Source organism: Acipenser ruthenus, chromosome 1, assembly GCF_902713425.1.
Source record: "Acipenser ruthenus chromosome 1, fAciRut3.2 maternal haplotype, whole genome shotgun sequence".
Classification (NCBI taxonomy): Eukaryota; Metazoa; Chordata; class Actinopteri; order Acipenseriformes; family Acipenseridae; genus Acipenser; species Acipenser ruthenus.
This window is the reverse complement of record NC_081189.1, coordinates 22,721,494-22,736,851: the sequence shown is the minus strand read 5'-3', so window position 1 is coordinate 22,736,851 and position 15,358 is coordinate 22,721,494. Positions and strand designations below refer to the sequence as shown.

Sequence of the window (15,358 nt, the reverse complement as noted above, 5' to 3'; positions counted from 1 at the left end):
TGTGTTGCAATATTTACACTTCCTAACTCTGCCAGCTTTATTGTGTTGTTTAAGTGGTATTTACACGATTTATGTTTTTAATATTTTTGGAAAGATGTTTTAAGTCATGCATTAAGTCATGCACTTCACTGCTAAACAGCAAGCAGGGAAAACAGAACAAGGGCTTTCTACAAGCACTGCCACAAAGCCACTTCTTTTTTTTTCGTACCAGGCCGTTGTAAAACTCTGAACACACTCCTTACCCCTGTCTTTTGAGAACTGCTCCAGGATTAAGTCAGGCTGATGAGGTCCTAATCTTTTCACCAGAAGTTTATCTCCATAACTCAGTACCAGGAATGGTTTCACGAGTAACTGTTCAACTGTATTCATCTTGTCTTCTGGCAGAAATGAGCCATTGTGCCAATTATCATTTCTTAAGTAACGACCGCAACGCAGAGAGCTAAGATGGTGAATCCAGCGCCCCAGATCCCATTAAAAACTAGCTTTACCTTCTTCAAGAGACCTTGGAAATCACACTGTGCATGTGCAACAGGGGCGGTGAAGAAGAACGCCCTGCTATGTTCGTGATTTATTTTTAGTAACTATACACATACATACTGTATATACAGGGGTGTGCAATTTGTATCGCCCGATGCCCGGGACAACAAGATTAGTGTGAGAGACAACAAGTTTTTTGGTTATACTTTGCATGTCAGACAAGTAGTTTTTATTTATTTATTTTTCCTATGTTCATTCTGTTGCTAGAAAGACACTCCAGGTATATTTCAAGAGAGCCAGGCAAGTTTCAGAAAACTGAATTGCGGAAGTCTAACACCTACTACTATTTTTTAAAATAAAGTACAGACTGTAAGTCTCATGGCAATGTGTTTATGCATTAATTCATTTCAGTAAGAGCAGTGCAGAGAAAGAATGCTGCCTCCCCCCCCCCCCCCCCCCCCCAAAAAAAAGCCATCAGGGTTTGAAACCAGGATCCCCTTGCTGCAGCAGTGTTCCAGTTAGCCATCATGGTCTTAATTGTCTTTCTCTTAATTGTATTATTACTTGTACTGTGATTCTTGAAATGTATTTGTTTACGACTGTAAGTCGCCCTGGATAAGGGCGTCTGCTAAGAAATAAATAATAATAATAATAATAATAATAATAATGGAACAAGATGCTAGATGAGGAAAAATAACTGTAAAATGTTGTACACTGTTAAAAAAAAAAAAAGTATATAATAAAAAAATAAACCAAAGATAAAACATATTTTGTCTTTGCTGAATTTGAAGGAGCCTACTGTAAAATACTGCGTGCATTTTGGCAGAAAAACAGTACAAACTGTAGAGAGCTTGACAGGTTATACACAAGTTCTTTAAAAAGTCTGGGGTTCAGCAGTTACAAAACTGAAAGAACGTCAAGAACAATTGGAATTCCACAAAGCAGCAGTAATAGTTTGGCAATGATTTCGTATCTGTGATGCAACAAACTAAAACTCCTGCACATGAGGAGTTGGATTCAGCTTATAGAGAAAAAACAGGCAGAAGATACTTTGTGTTTGAATAACACCCAAGTATTGCTTATTATAGTTGCACACTTAGTATGTTACTTAAATTTACAAGCAAATGTGTTCCAAACTGCACTGAAAGGAACATTTCCTTAAAGTATGTTATACTGTACATTTCTTGAGTTGAGGGCAACTGCCTTCTACCTGGTCTGTTACCAGTTATACAACAGAGCCAGTTTAAAGCTTTTGTGTATGTTGAGGAATTTAGTTAACCGGTCAAGCTACAAGTTTGACCCAGGGTCCTTTCACCATGACAGATGAAGAGCTGGTCATACTGACACCGTGCTCCTGTCCTATCCACATAACACCTCAATGCCTGAACCGGGCAGAGGAAATTCAATCTCCGATCATCCTCCGAAGAAAAAGGAGGGGAGTGGAAAGCTGTTAGTTCCACTGACTGATTCAGGTGGAAAGCCGTAACGACCTTAGGGAGGAAAGAGTTGTTCATGCGCAATGATACCCTGGCTCCATCATCCCAAATGCGCATACAGGCACTGTGCACTGACAGAGCCTGTAGCTCACTAACCCGCTTAGCAGAGGTTATGGCTAGCAAAAAGGCTGTCTTCATAGAGAGATATTTTAACTCTATGGAATGTATAGGCTCAAACGGGGCCTTAGTGAGAGCCTCCAATACCACGTCTAGACCACTCGGGGAGGACGTCCTTTCAAGGAGGGCATAACCGCCGAGCAGCCTTCAGAAAACAGGTCACCAGTAAATGCGCTCCTGGGGACACCGAGTCAATGGGGCCATGGCATACAGATATGGCTGCTAGGTACACTTTCACCGTAGAGGGGGATCTACCCTCCTCTAGCAAGTCTTGCAGAATCTGCAAAATGGTTGCTGTAGTGCAATAAATGGGGTTATGACCTCATACACCAGTTTTGAAAATACCTCCACTTATAGGCGTACAACGACCTTGTGGAGGAGGCCCTAGTCTGCAGCATACTGACGACTGCGTCTGAGAGCCCTAAGGCAGACAGACGGTCCCATTCAGGGGCCAGACCCACAGTTGGAGTCTGCCCGGTTCTGAGTGCCAGAAAGTGTCTCTCGTCTGACTGAGGAGACCCATGCACAGCGGGATCTCCCAGGGCTGGCCTTGCAGCAGCTGGCAAAGGTTTGAAAACCAGATTCTCCTGGGCCATCTGGGGGCCACAATGAGAACTGTCGCCTTCTCTCTCCGGAACTTCTCTAGGAAGGCCGGGAGCAACGGTATTGGCAGGAATGCATACAAGAGCTTCCTTGACCACTCGTGGGCTAGGGCGCCGACACCTAGTGGAAAGCCGCAGCAGTGGAGGGAGAACCATAGGGGGCAGTGAGTCGTCTGTGCCGTAGCAAAGCGATCGACTCGGGCCTTCCCGAAACATTCCCAAATGCACTCGTGACGGGTGAGGACCCTCCCTCGAGAGGTTTACATACGCTACTACAGTTGTCCCGCGTTATACCCGCCCCCCTTTATAACGCCACCCTCGCATACCGCCAGCTATTCTCTCTGAACAAATGTCACCAATATAAAAACAGTGCTATTTTTACCCGTTATATTGCCACCCAAAACAAATGGCTTACCTTGATAGAATGGGTCGGTTTGTGACTTTTATAAACCACAGTTTAAAAAAAAAAAAAAAAAAAAAGTATGCTAAGAGGTTTGTTTGTTTACGTGCAAGTTTTGCACAAATGAAGGCTGACTTGCACTAAAGCATCAGTTTTGTAAACAGCAGAATAGTTTTTTTTTCTTCCTGTCAGTTCTTGGTCTCTTCCTGTGGGAAGGAGCCACCGTCCCAGGAAGCCGCAATTGAAATCGCATCCTGTTCCTCCCCGCGCATTGTCACGTCTTGCTCTGAGATGTCCAGGGCTCTGGGGCACCGAAGCACCGAGCACCGAGGGTGCAAACACTGAGTATACTGGGCTGGGTGTCTAGTCTGTACCGCATGCAGTCACATTGCTCTTAATTGTATTAATCTTGCTCTTAATTGTATTAATACTTGTACTGTGATTCTTGAAATGTATTTTTTGTTTACGACTGTAAGTCACCCTGGGTAAGGCCATCTGCTAAGAAATAAATAATAATAATAATAATAATAATAATAATAATAATAAATAATAACACAACCGGGGCACAAGTCTCTCTTTTCTCTTTTCTTTTTTCTCTTTTTTTTTAGCTGCAAATAGCAGAGTAAGATAAACATAAAACAGCAATGCTGCAAGGTTAGGAAAGCAGACTACAATCACCAGGCGATGCAGGCTGTTGAAAAAAAGAGATTAAATGGGAGTGCAGATGCGCAGCGTTTATAGCTCAGTCTTCAGAAGCCAAGTTTCTGATTCCGGGGAAGTGGCACGCAGACTTCCAGGTGCAGCAGTGTTCCAGTTAGCCATCGGGACTGAGGACTTCACTCCCCGAAGGGACCTATTGGCAGCTCTTACATAAAGTATTCATTAAATACCTGACCTGTGGCAGGCATATCCCAAAAGTATTGGTTGTTGGTCATCTTCGAATCTCAAGTGTTCAAATCGAATGACACTGGGATAACAATTAAATCTGTATTGTCATTTATACATGAAATTATTATACACTTGTATTTGTATCTTGTAATGTGAAGATTTTAGATTGTAACTCACAGTGACCAACCTGTTTTGTGATCCCGGCATTGGGAATCTGAAGCAATTTGTCCTGTCTTCACTCTGTCTTCAGAGACCCTCTCCGTGTTCTGTTCTAAACATCCTATTGCTGCATGTAACTGACTAAAAAATGAAAAAAAAATGTTGAACTCCTTTCCCGTTTTTGGAAAAAGCTTTGTGTGAGAGAAACATACAAAAGTGAAACTTTGGGAGAAATCCCCCAATTGATTGATGATTCAAAGCATGTGTAAATAGTTCACTGGAGCCGACAAAAAGCAAACACTAAATTACGGCAGCACTCCTAACTTATCAAGAAGGCAAGCTTATCTTGCAGGGCTAAACACCATAAAGGTGGCTATCAAGTTTGGAAAATTATTTTTATTGTTTATTAATTTTGTGTATGAATTGGCAAAACTTGCATGCTAAAACGTAAGCTTTTGTAAAATGTGTGATACTTCTGTTAATATGTAGTTATCACTGCAATCCCTTTAGTAATTACTTTCCTGGAATGTTTTCCATGTCACTCCCTGATACAGTGCCAGCTACAGTATATTTCCCAAACTACAGGTAACAGGGAGACTTATGACTGGTGCAGATTTATTTCTTAAGCCTCAAAGTAACGTTGAAAATGTTGAAACATTAAGGGTATAGCACGTTATATTACCCAAAAGGAATGTAGCACAACTTACAGTAAATGAGTCCTGAGAGTTCCATGTTGCTACACTGCTGTGTGATGCAATATACTGGGACTCTTCCCGGTATGAGAATATTTGGCTCCAAAATGTTGTGTAAGAGTTGTGCAATAGCTTTGACTGCTGGTTTGGAACTTTGGCAGAATAACATGACAGAGCTGAAAAGTGCTATTAATGACTTCCAGCACAGTGATTTCTGGGCAGGAGGACATTGCTTCATATAGGTGATGGTGCCAGCTTGATTCTTACGTTGACAGATTTTCAAACAGACACTTTATTTGTATTTATCCTCTCTTCATTAACATGATCATATGAACATAAACAAGGCAGTTGTCGATCGGTTTTCATATGTATGTCATCTGAAGGTTTCATTTAAGGATAGTACATATTAAAAATAATTACACCCGTCGCATGATTGGTTTTGTCTCCCCATCACAACAGTAGCCGTTTCCAGTTACATCAAGCAACGACACAAACTGACTGAATTCAGTAGAAGGAACAATTGCAATCTGAAAATGTAATTATTTTTGTATAATTATGGGGTTTTGTTTATATAAAGCTAAATTGTCAAGTTTGTCAGGTAGTTGGTATTTAAAATATATAAAAATTCCAAATATGCAAAACCCCAGGCCCAGTTTGGAGAGTACCGGTATTTTCAACCTTAACTAAACTTTGTTCCTTTAATAGCTTGAATTCTGACACAGCACCCCTGCCTTGTTACCATTAGAATACTGTATAATATGTTGGCCTATTATAAAGAACCACATAGTTTGGCTTAGTTAAAACATGTTTTTTAATCTTGCAGTCTTATTTGTCTGTATGACTTGCATAGTCTTTTTAGAATGCGCTGTAGGCACCTTGATTCAATAACCATGAATTTTATAACAAAAGCATGCGTGGACTGTAAAGGGGCTGCGTAACAACCCAATAACTCCTTTGGAGGTGTCGTCCTGAAAGAGTTTTAAAAATGGTTAGAGAATGTCATAAATATTTTATTCCATAACCACCCATAGTATAGCATCTTTTTTTGTGAAGGAAGTTGTTGGTATGCTTGTTGATTGTACTGCATAACTTGTGTTCTCAGACATGGCTTTTCTGTTTTTTACTTTTCTGGTTTTGTTCCCTGTAGAAATTTTATTTAAGCCTGTATTTAATTTAAGTTCTGAAACCATCAGTTGATTCTCGTTCCTATGAATAGGCAGTTTGGAAAACTGTAATATCAAATCACTTCTGTAATTAGAATGGGCGTAAAGGCTGACATTTGTGTTGCTTTCAACACCATTTACCTGTCACGAGCAATCAATTTGCCTTATGTAAACCAGCTGGATTTTACTGCTTATTGTGCATGCACAAGCGAGTGACATGCCTCATGTAGTTTATCAAGCAACCTGTTTTCAAGTCTGCAGCCGATCATAACTGCTGGTAAAGTCACTTGGCAAGGTGTGCAGATCTGAAAATGGTGGACAGACAGTGAGAGAAATCGGTCAAACTTAGTGATCTGTGCAAGGAACATCTAAGTTCTACAACGTCACTTCTAAAGAATTGTATGACCCAAAAAAGAGACAGGCTGCACTGGAGGCATATACTGTACTTGCAGACGTACAGACACAGATACATTGAACTGACAGGACTGATACATTTGAGACGTGCAACTGCCTTCTATCACGTCTGTTGCCAGTTGAAATAATCTATATTTTTGAGTTTTAGTCCTAAGAAAACTAGTAACTGTTGCTTTTGCTTAGTAAAATACTTTTCTAATTAAATTTCAGTAACACATTACTTGTTACATCCTCCTCAATGTGTTTGACACAGTATGTGGCATTTATTTTAAGTAATAAGGGCCAGGTGATGTCTTATTAAGCAGTGCTCGTCTAATTTTCAAAGAAAATGTTACTCATCAGAGGTAATTACAGCACTGCTATTTCTGTCTACATTTATCATCCTCTTAATTGTTTGGTAAAATTCAGTAACGGGCATGACTAAATAGAGCATAATTCTACATTCCTGTCTTGTTAGTCCTAGGCAAATGACCATCTGACCAATCTTGCTTTATGACAAAAATGGCACAATAACTGGGATTTATTATAAATTTGTTTTGTACTCAGTAAAAAATTGCCCTGCGCATGAAAAGTGGGGTTGTTGTGTTGTGTTTATGTAAATAATTGTGTGTTTATTTGAGCAAATAATTAATGTAGACCCCGAAGCCCCGTCTCAGACAGCCTACCTGCTGTGTTTGGCTATGGGGAAAATCAGCTGGTGTTTGCCAGCTGCCAATCCCTGACTAGCAGGTGGGCGTGTTCCAGCAGAGCGTCAGGTATAAAAGGGTCCCACAGATATACCTCAGGGCTGCTGCAAGGCCATAAGCCAATGGACTGAAGATTGTCCATGCTACCCAGACAACGAAATCTGAAAGCTGAATCCTCCGATCTCCGTGTGTCTTAGCTTTGTGGAGAAGAAGCCGAAACCACCAACGACGGGGTGTGACAACTAAGGATTAGTTCAGGGATCATAGATCCCCAAAGTATAGTGAGGGGTATAAGCGGGACCTCCATGGTGTTAGCGGAGTAGTGCTCGTTGTGCTCACAACACCTTTTATTTGTTGTTTTTGTACTGTGTTTATTTTGCCTTTTGTACAAACTGTTGTATGTCCTCAGTGAGCTGTCGTTGTTGGTAGCGTCACGTGCGTTGTCTATGTAAATAAAACCTGCGTACCCACGGGGCATGTCAACTTGAACTGCAAAAACACATCCCTCTGTTTTACCCTTTAACACTACCTTTCAAGCTTTGAGATGTATCGACATTTACTACATCTTGTAAGGTTGTGGTGCCACTGGAGCGGCTTGCTAACAATATATGTGCTTTATGAGTCATACTGTAGAGGCTTTTGATTTGTTTCCAGTCAACCCACGTACTCCCAGATGAAAAAGTTCTCCATTGTGATGGCATAGTAATTAATGAAAACTATTGACTTAATTTATCTGCTTTCTAAATGAAATTGGATTTAAAAATAATACAAACATGTTCCTGGATCCCAGTCTCCTGTGGAATGAGTTATGTGTGTGGATGCAGATGAAAGCTGACATCTCATATATTCAAGTCTTTATTCAAGAAAAATATATGGAGCTAGAGCACTGTGTTAGCTCTGAACTCTACTATTCATAATTTGTCTTCAGCTCCAACCTTGTGTTTTACTTACAGAAGATTATCATTATTCACATTTATGTAACAGTGGGCCCATATTCATCACATTTCCTCTGACTGTTTTATGGTGGATTAATTTATTTCTTGTCTGTATCTAAAGTATGTTAGAGGGTAAAGTTTTGTGACCAACACCTAGGCCTGACATTATTTGTGGTACTCAATTTCACCATTGATTTTTGGAATGTACACCTGCATGTGCACCTACAGCACACTTCTGAACCCAAGGTGTTTTTAAAGAGCTCTTTGAAAAATTGATATTCAGAATGTCTGAATTTGTTACTAAGCAAACTATGTAGTTCATTCAGATCGGACCTATATTGGGGCTATGCAGAGGAAAAATGTCTTATACTTGGATGGTGGGAAGGGCTAAACCTGAAGAACATAGACCGGACAATGCTTTAGTCTTTATTTAACAAGGATTTTCATTTTAATGACTTACTGACTCATGGAATGGCAAGCGTCTCTTAAAAAGGAAATCAGTGTGTTCCTACAGCTAAAACTAAATGTGGGCATGTTTACAATCTCTGTTTAGTAGCAAACATAACTAACATTATACTGTAAAGTGTACAATTGAATGCAATTGTAGGTCACCGTAGCATTTAGAGGCTGACAACAATCAGCACTCCGATTTTGATTTCAGTGCTAAATGCAGAGACAGCTTTTGTACTAGAGAGATTAATGACTGTAAATTAGAACCACTTTATGCAATTGAGAGACAGTTATTGATGAACTGTACAATATTCACTTTAGCTGAGCACCGCTAGCACCATGGCCAGTCATTTATGTAATTGATTTATAATTTTTGATACCTGCAGCAGGGAACCCACTGGTGTTTTGATTTTGTTTTACGTTACTTTTATCTCTTTTTCTAAGTAAACTCGATGGAAACATGAACCCCCTACCCCTTATTTAAACCCAATTTGATGGGTATTTTAGAATGAAAGTCAGGGATGTTCTTGAAAGCACCTTCCAGTGTTAATATGTCATTTACTAATAAACCAGATAAACTGGGATGGTAACAAAAAAAAGCATAGGCCAATGCATGCTGTGTTATTATGGCAACGAGGTGCTTTTATGCATATTACTTCTTTCAATTGATAAAGAAATAACTTTTCTGGGTTTTCTATTTATTGCACTAGTGACAATAATTGGCAGCTTTTGGTACGCAATTTTGGGTCTTCAATTAAGAAAATAAATAAATCTTGGAGAAACATTTGTTCTCTCAGTTTTTGTTTCACTGTGCCCTTACCTTTGACTATGAGTTCAGGGGCAGCTCTTCAGTTCTCGTTGACTGCAACAGACATACTGTAATTAACGTAGGTCTGATAATCTAACGTATCTTTTAGATTATTTAGCACCAGCACCATCGACTGTAGGTCTTCACTCGATGGCCCTGGATCTACTTCTATAAAGACATCTCTGCTGCTCTCCTATATTGTATATGTCTGTGGCAGGGAACTGGAACTGAAGAGCCGATCCTGAATTCGGGTAGCATTGTTAAAAACAAATAAAACACCCAGTAATTGAGTACATTGAGAACTACCTAGAATGATTGCAAACATCCAAAAAATGCAAGAGGCTAGGCTAATTACTCATTAATTATGGTGTGAGTGTGAAACAGGCACGTCATACTGTTAATATTATCTTTACACAAAATAACTGCTTGGTTTTCAGTATGTGTGACCACTGTGTGCTTATAAACACACACATAGCATTTATATTTATTAATGTCTGTTACTAATGTTTTTTTTTTCTTTTGTTATAACGTGCGTACCACCGAGCCAAATCTATACTCATTGTTTTCTGTTGTCCAGGTGGAACACAGCGGCTGCCGCGTACCATTGGAGTGGCCTCTGCCAAGGAGCTAATTTTCTCCGGCCGTACTGTGGATGGAACCGAGGCGAAATCCCTGGGGTTGGTCAGCCACTCCGTGGAACAGAATGAGGCAGGAGACGCCGCCTTCAGGAAAGCCTTGGCCTTGGCAAGAGAATTCATTCCTCAGGTGTGTGTGTCCTCCATTAAGAATGTTCCCAATATTACGATATATATTGTAAACAGTATCTGAAAGATTTGTATATTGGCACCAGAAGTGTCAATTATGGATTTCAAGTTTACACATATTTATAAACATGCACACTGCACTGTAATGTTTAAATATGCTCTGATGGACTGAGCCAAATTCACAAAGAAGCACAACACAATGCAAAAGTAAATGACATTGTGTGATTAACCTCTGCATTGCTAGGACAGTGCTCCCCATTTACAGTAGTAAGCAATACATCATTTACTAATAAACTGTTCAAAGAACAATGAAATGAATAATGCACTGGATGAGTTTATTAGTTGATAAATCTGAAGGGTGTACACGTTTTAACTTGCGCCTTTAACAGAGAAAGTGGCTTTTGCGTGGTTTGGATACCCCAGGCTACTATAACTTGACTCCAGTGTATGGATTAACTGAAATCATAACAGTGTTTCAGATTAAACATCTGTTTTTAGTACTATTGCGTCACATTGTTTCCCAAAATCTGTTTTTAAAACACTGTAATGTACACTTGAGTTGTACTTTGAATTCCCAGCATCATAGTAGAGTTTCTGTTCAAGCAATGGAATGTTTGTTACACTGAGTCCTAACTATAATGATTATGACATCAGTACATCATTACAGATGGAGCTAATGTCCCAGTGTGTTTAGCAAGCCAGTACTTTTATTTTACTGCTTGCCTAATTTATAGTAAACTATGCAAAGCCCTCCGCCCGAGCTCTGGTGTTGCTCTGCCAAAAAAAAAAAAACAATCAGCAGTTTTGGCTTATAAGGAATATTCTGGAAATAAAAAAAGATGGAATGTTAAAGAATACTTATTTGTGTTGCATAGGGTATGTTAAAAAATACTCAAAAAGTATAGAAAGGGATGATTATATTTGAATCAGGTTGCAACCGTATCCTGTCACCTGAATTACTGTACCTCTCTACCAATCTGTTTGTATCTCTCTTTCTAAGGTATTCAGTATTAATGTTTATATTTGCTTTTCAGGGACCTATAGCTATGAGAATGGCTAAGCTTGCCATTAACAGAGGAATTGAGGTAAGCATTTAAACAGGATCACACCCACCCTTCCCCCATCATGATACAGGAAATATTTCATAATGTGTTTTTACTTTACTTCCCATAACAGAATGTATTAAATAACCTATTGAGAATGACCTCTAATTCCTATGAACTTTTAGATACACATTTCAGATTTGTATTCAGTTATTAATAGATAAAAGTACAGCTGGACCAAGCTTGTTCTCGTTCTTACACTTTTCTTATATTTTTGCTCTATATAACAGCATTAGGCTTTGGATTGATTTACTGTTTGTTAATGTACTGTGTTTGTTACACTGCAGAGTAGCCCGTCATTGATTAGTATATGTGCTCAGAGTCTTTATCATGTTTGTGTGTATTTTCAGGAGAAACGACATTATATAACTTTAGGCTATTGCTGCTGCCTGGCACAATAACCAGTTTTTAATATTAGAGGTGTCTAATTTCTGTTATTAATAAAGCTGGCAAGTTAAAACAAGAATGTTTTTATTTAAGTTGCTGTTCAGTTTCCTTTCATGAAATGTGAAAGAAAAAACAAGTAAGCCTGGTAGTTGGGTCAGAGTGATCCAAAATCACAAAATAAATATGTACTAAATATGACTCCTGTTTTGTATGTATTTATGTATGTATGTATTTATTTATTACAAGTTCGCAGCATTATACTGTAATTCCTCTTAGGTCTGATCACAAAATGGGAAATTAGGACAGTGAGTACAGTATCAAAAAGAGAAGACAAAAGAGGGGAGATGATTAAAATTGCACTTGTATTATCTGGCCTTGTGTGGGCTTAATTAACCTAATATACTGTTCCCTGTTTGTTTCAAGTGATGTGAAAAGATTTATAAAAAAAAAGTATATAGACTACATGCTACAGAAAACAAGACATCACATAATCATGTGACTCCTAGTGCTGCACAGCGATTGCGTGTTGCTGCAAAGGCTTCTGGGAAATCCAAGTTCCCATGAACCTTTTTACTATTATAATTGCTGTGTTCCTTATCTCTTGTGATTGTTCTCCTATGATTTTAGCAGCCAAGATTGACTAAATTCATTCAGTAGCTCTTTAATCCTTTTGATATTCTATATCAGTGGTTCTCTAAGTGGGGTCCATGGAGACTGCCCAGAGGGTCTGTGAAATTATTATTTATTTATTGGCAAATGCCCTTATACAGGGCGACTTACAAATGTTAAAAGGTACAGCAGCAGTGCCCCCCATCTGGGATTGAACCCACGACCCTCCGGTCAAGAGTCCAGAGCCCTAACCACTACTCCACACTGCTGTCCTGAAATATTAAGGGCTTGCCTGAGTAAAAACAGGCAAATCTCCTCAGTTTACACAGCGTGGCATTCCTGATAGTGCATGTGTAGAGGGGCTGGTTGAATGCCCGCTGGTGACGTCATGCCCTGGTAACAGAAGTAGCATCCTAGACTCCCTTGCTAAGGGAGCTTTTTGAACGATGTTGTTTTCCTGTGTTGCGGGTGGGCAGGACAGGCAGACGGAGCAGTGCAGTGTGTTTCGAGCAAGTCGGGGCCACAGGGGTTAGCAGCAGTAAATCAGTTAGGGGGTCCGTGATTCTTATTCCATTTGAAAAGGGGTCCGTTTGAGAACCTCCTTTTTATAAGTCTGATTTGAATGTGTTTAGGTTTGGCCTGTTCACAATGAAATCACCTGCAACTCAATAAATCAAGTAAGAGAGCAAGAAGGGGCTGTGAAATAGCATCCTTCTAAAGCACATGGGAGGATAGCAGGAGTTCAAATTAAAACATTTGTGCCTTGATCATTTCTATATGTTTTTGCTTCTGCATACTGTCAAAGGATAATGGAAGAAACTGGGTGCAAAAGTCATGTAGTTATTTTTATTACTTTGTGTGTTTGCTACCCACATTCAGCATCAATGCAACACCATTTCTTAATTAGTAAAGCTGCTGTTTTTTTTTCAGGTTGACTTGGCAACAGGTTTAGCGATTGAAGAAGCTTGTTATGCTCAGGTATGTAAACACAATATTCCTGGGTCTAAACTCATTTTTTGCTTTCACCTGTCCTTAACAAAGCTCCAAAGAAGTTAAATGAATGTTACTTTTGCATTGAAAATACATTTGTGGCCTGTTATATTTTATCCTTTTTTCTTCTTGCCTTTTCCCTTTGTTTTTCGCAAGCCTTGTGAGTTTGACCTTCAGTTGCCTTATCATTTATTGTGTATTCATTTTGCAATGACATTTGGAGCATTTTCAGCATCAGAAGCAGTTTTTTTTTTTCCCCTGACCTTGCAATTGCTTCTGAAAACAATAAAAAAAATGATTGCGTTTGTTTACTCGTGTATTATAGGTGATTCCAACGAAGGACAGAATTGAAGGTCTAACTGCATTCAAAGAGAAAAGACCACCACGTTACAAGGGAGAATAAGAAAAATCATTTAAAAGGGTGCCAAGAATACTGCCTGATTCACATGGTATAATAAGAAGAGTGATGAAACTTGAAACTATCAGCGTATGTACTCCTCGCTTGTGACACATTGCATTAACAAACCTCAAGTAAGACAGCAAGTTAAAACAAAACGGATATTGAATGATCTGGAATGTGCGCCAACTTGCCCACAACACTACTGCTTTGTCATCAGCTGAGTTTTAGATTAATCTCTTTTATAAATAAGCAGTGGGGGAGAATAGTGGTTCATGGCATTTATTGCACAATCTGGATACTTCATGTAGCAGCATTTTTCATGTTGATACATAGCTTCATGCGGTCTTTCCTCATAAAACCTGTAGATTTAGAGGATACATCTGTTGTGAATTGACTGGATTCCAGTATTCCAGGTTTAATTTATGAAAAAGCAAGATTACAGATTGTCAAGCAATGACTACAGATAGCCCCTGCTTATTTAAAAATGTAGATTAACCTTCATGTTAGTATTGCCTTAATAAAATGGTAACTGAAGAAATGCCTCGTGCAGTTTCTCATTAATGGCCATGCTTTTAACCAGCTTTACAAATAAATGTTAAAAAAAAAAACAGATTGAATACATTTTCTGTGTCTAATTGGTTGTAATGTGGTGATTACCGGTCCATACTGTGAATATTGAATGATTTTTAAATCTTACTGTGAATATTTAAATAAAGTAAACCCTGTATCCTGGGGCAGTCGCCTTTCCATTCTGCATCCTGTAAATAAACATGACTTTGAGCAATCACTTTTATGTGGCTGTAAAATGTAATATTAACTGTTGTAGTGCAAGTTTCAATATTATATAATGTCAGTTTGGTGTCTGGAGGAACCATTAGTCTTTTTAATCTAAATAGTGACATCTCCATGTACCATTGTCTTTAAACTCCTGAACCCACTCTAGAATAGACCTGTTTTCTCTGAATTTATATGGATGTAAAAAATGGCTTAATATATCATCTCTATGGATGGAGGGGGAGTAGAAATAAAGGATGTTGTATTTAAATGTCTTAGCATCAAAAAGCCCAATGGCACATAGTTATAATATTTGCGCCAATAATATTCAGAAAGTAGAAAGAAAAAACTTAACAACTGAGAGGTTTCAGTTTTTATTTCCCTTTCACAAAATTGGTTCACATCACACACTGTAGTAAGTAGGTTATGTGCTTCTGCAACAATTTAACCTATTCCAGAATGGTTAAATAACAATGAACCAAATGCAAATAAGTAATGCAGTTTATAGTGCATGCATTGCACTTTATAAATGTATTAGCCATATGTATTGCTCCTGTCATCCGTCATCATTTGTAAGTAATATACTGTGACTTCACGCTGTTGCTCCTTGGAGAATTGCAGGGTCGTTTTTTCACTGCCTCAACAGTATTCTAAGTGAGTTAGTTTAATTTTAACTGAGTAATATACAATTATTTTAATAGGGAAAATGTTAAGTCTGCACAAAATAATTGTGGCATTTAGATAATAGAATAACTGCACGGCCCATTAGCAATGACTGGGGCTTCTTTTTGCAGCCTGATTGGATTATTTCTGTATGAACACCGGGGTATGGTGTGGAATGATATAGCTCATGCAGTCTGTAAAATTATTTGATATTCTTTATTTTGAAAGCAGTGTAACCATGCATTTAATTGTGCTGCCTAGTCGTTACTTAATAGCAATCTGTATTTGGGGTTGGGGGTCTGATGTATGGCTATTTAGGCTGCTGTAGAAGGAAAAACAAATAACCCATTATTATTATTATTATTATTATTATTATTATTA

General features: G+C 38.7%; 1 protein-coding gene across 1 annotated transcript in view; it reads left to right on the top strand.

Annotated features, from left to right (window-relative positions):
* Window positions 1-14,327, top strand: part of LOC131736838 (methylglutaconyl-CoA hydratase, mitochondrial-like) — a 69,223-nt gene extending 54,896 nt beyond the window's left edge. Inside the window, exons 7-10 of the mRNA XM_059022214.1 lie at window positions 9,865-10,052; window positions 11,086-11,136; window positions 13,081-13,128; window positions 13,466-14,327. Of these exons, the coding sequence (XP_058878197.1) occupies window positions 9,865-10,052; window positions 11,086-11,136; window positions 13,081-13,128; window positions 13,466-13,543 (365 nt within the window). The 3' untranslated portion in view covers window positions 13,544-14,327. The remainder of the gene's footprint in view (window positions 1-9,864; window positions 10,053-11,085; window positions 11,137-13,080; window positions 13,129-13,465) is intronic.
* The last annotated feature ends 1,031 nt before the right edge of the window (window positions 14,328-15,358 follow it).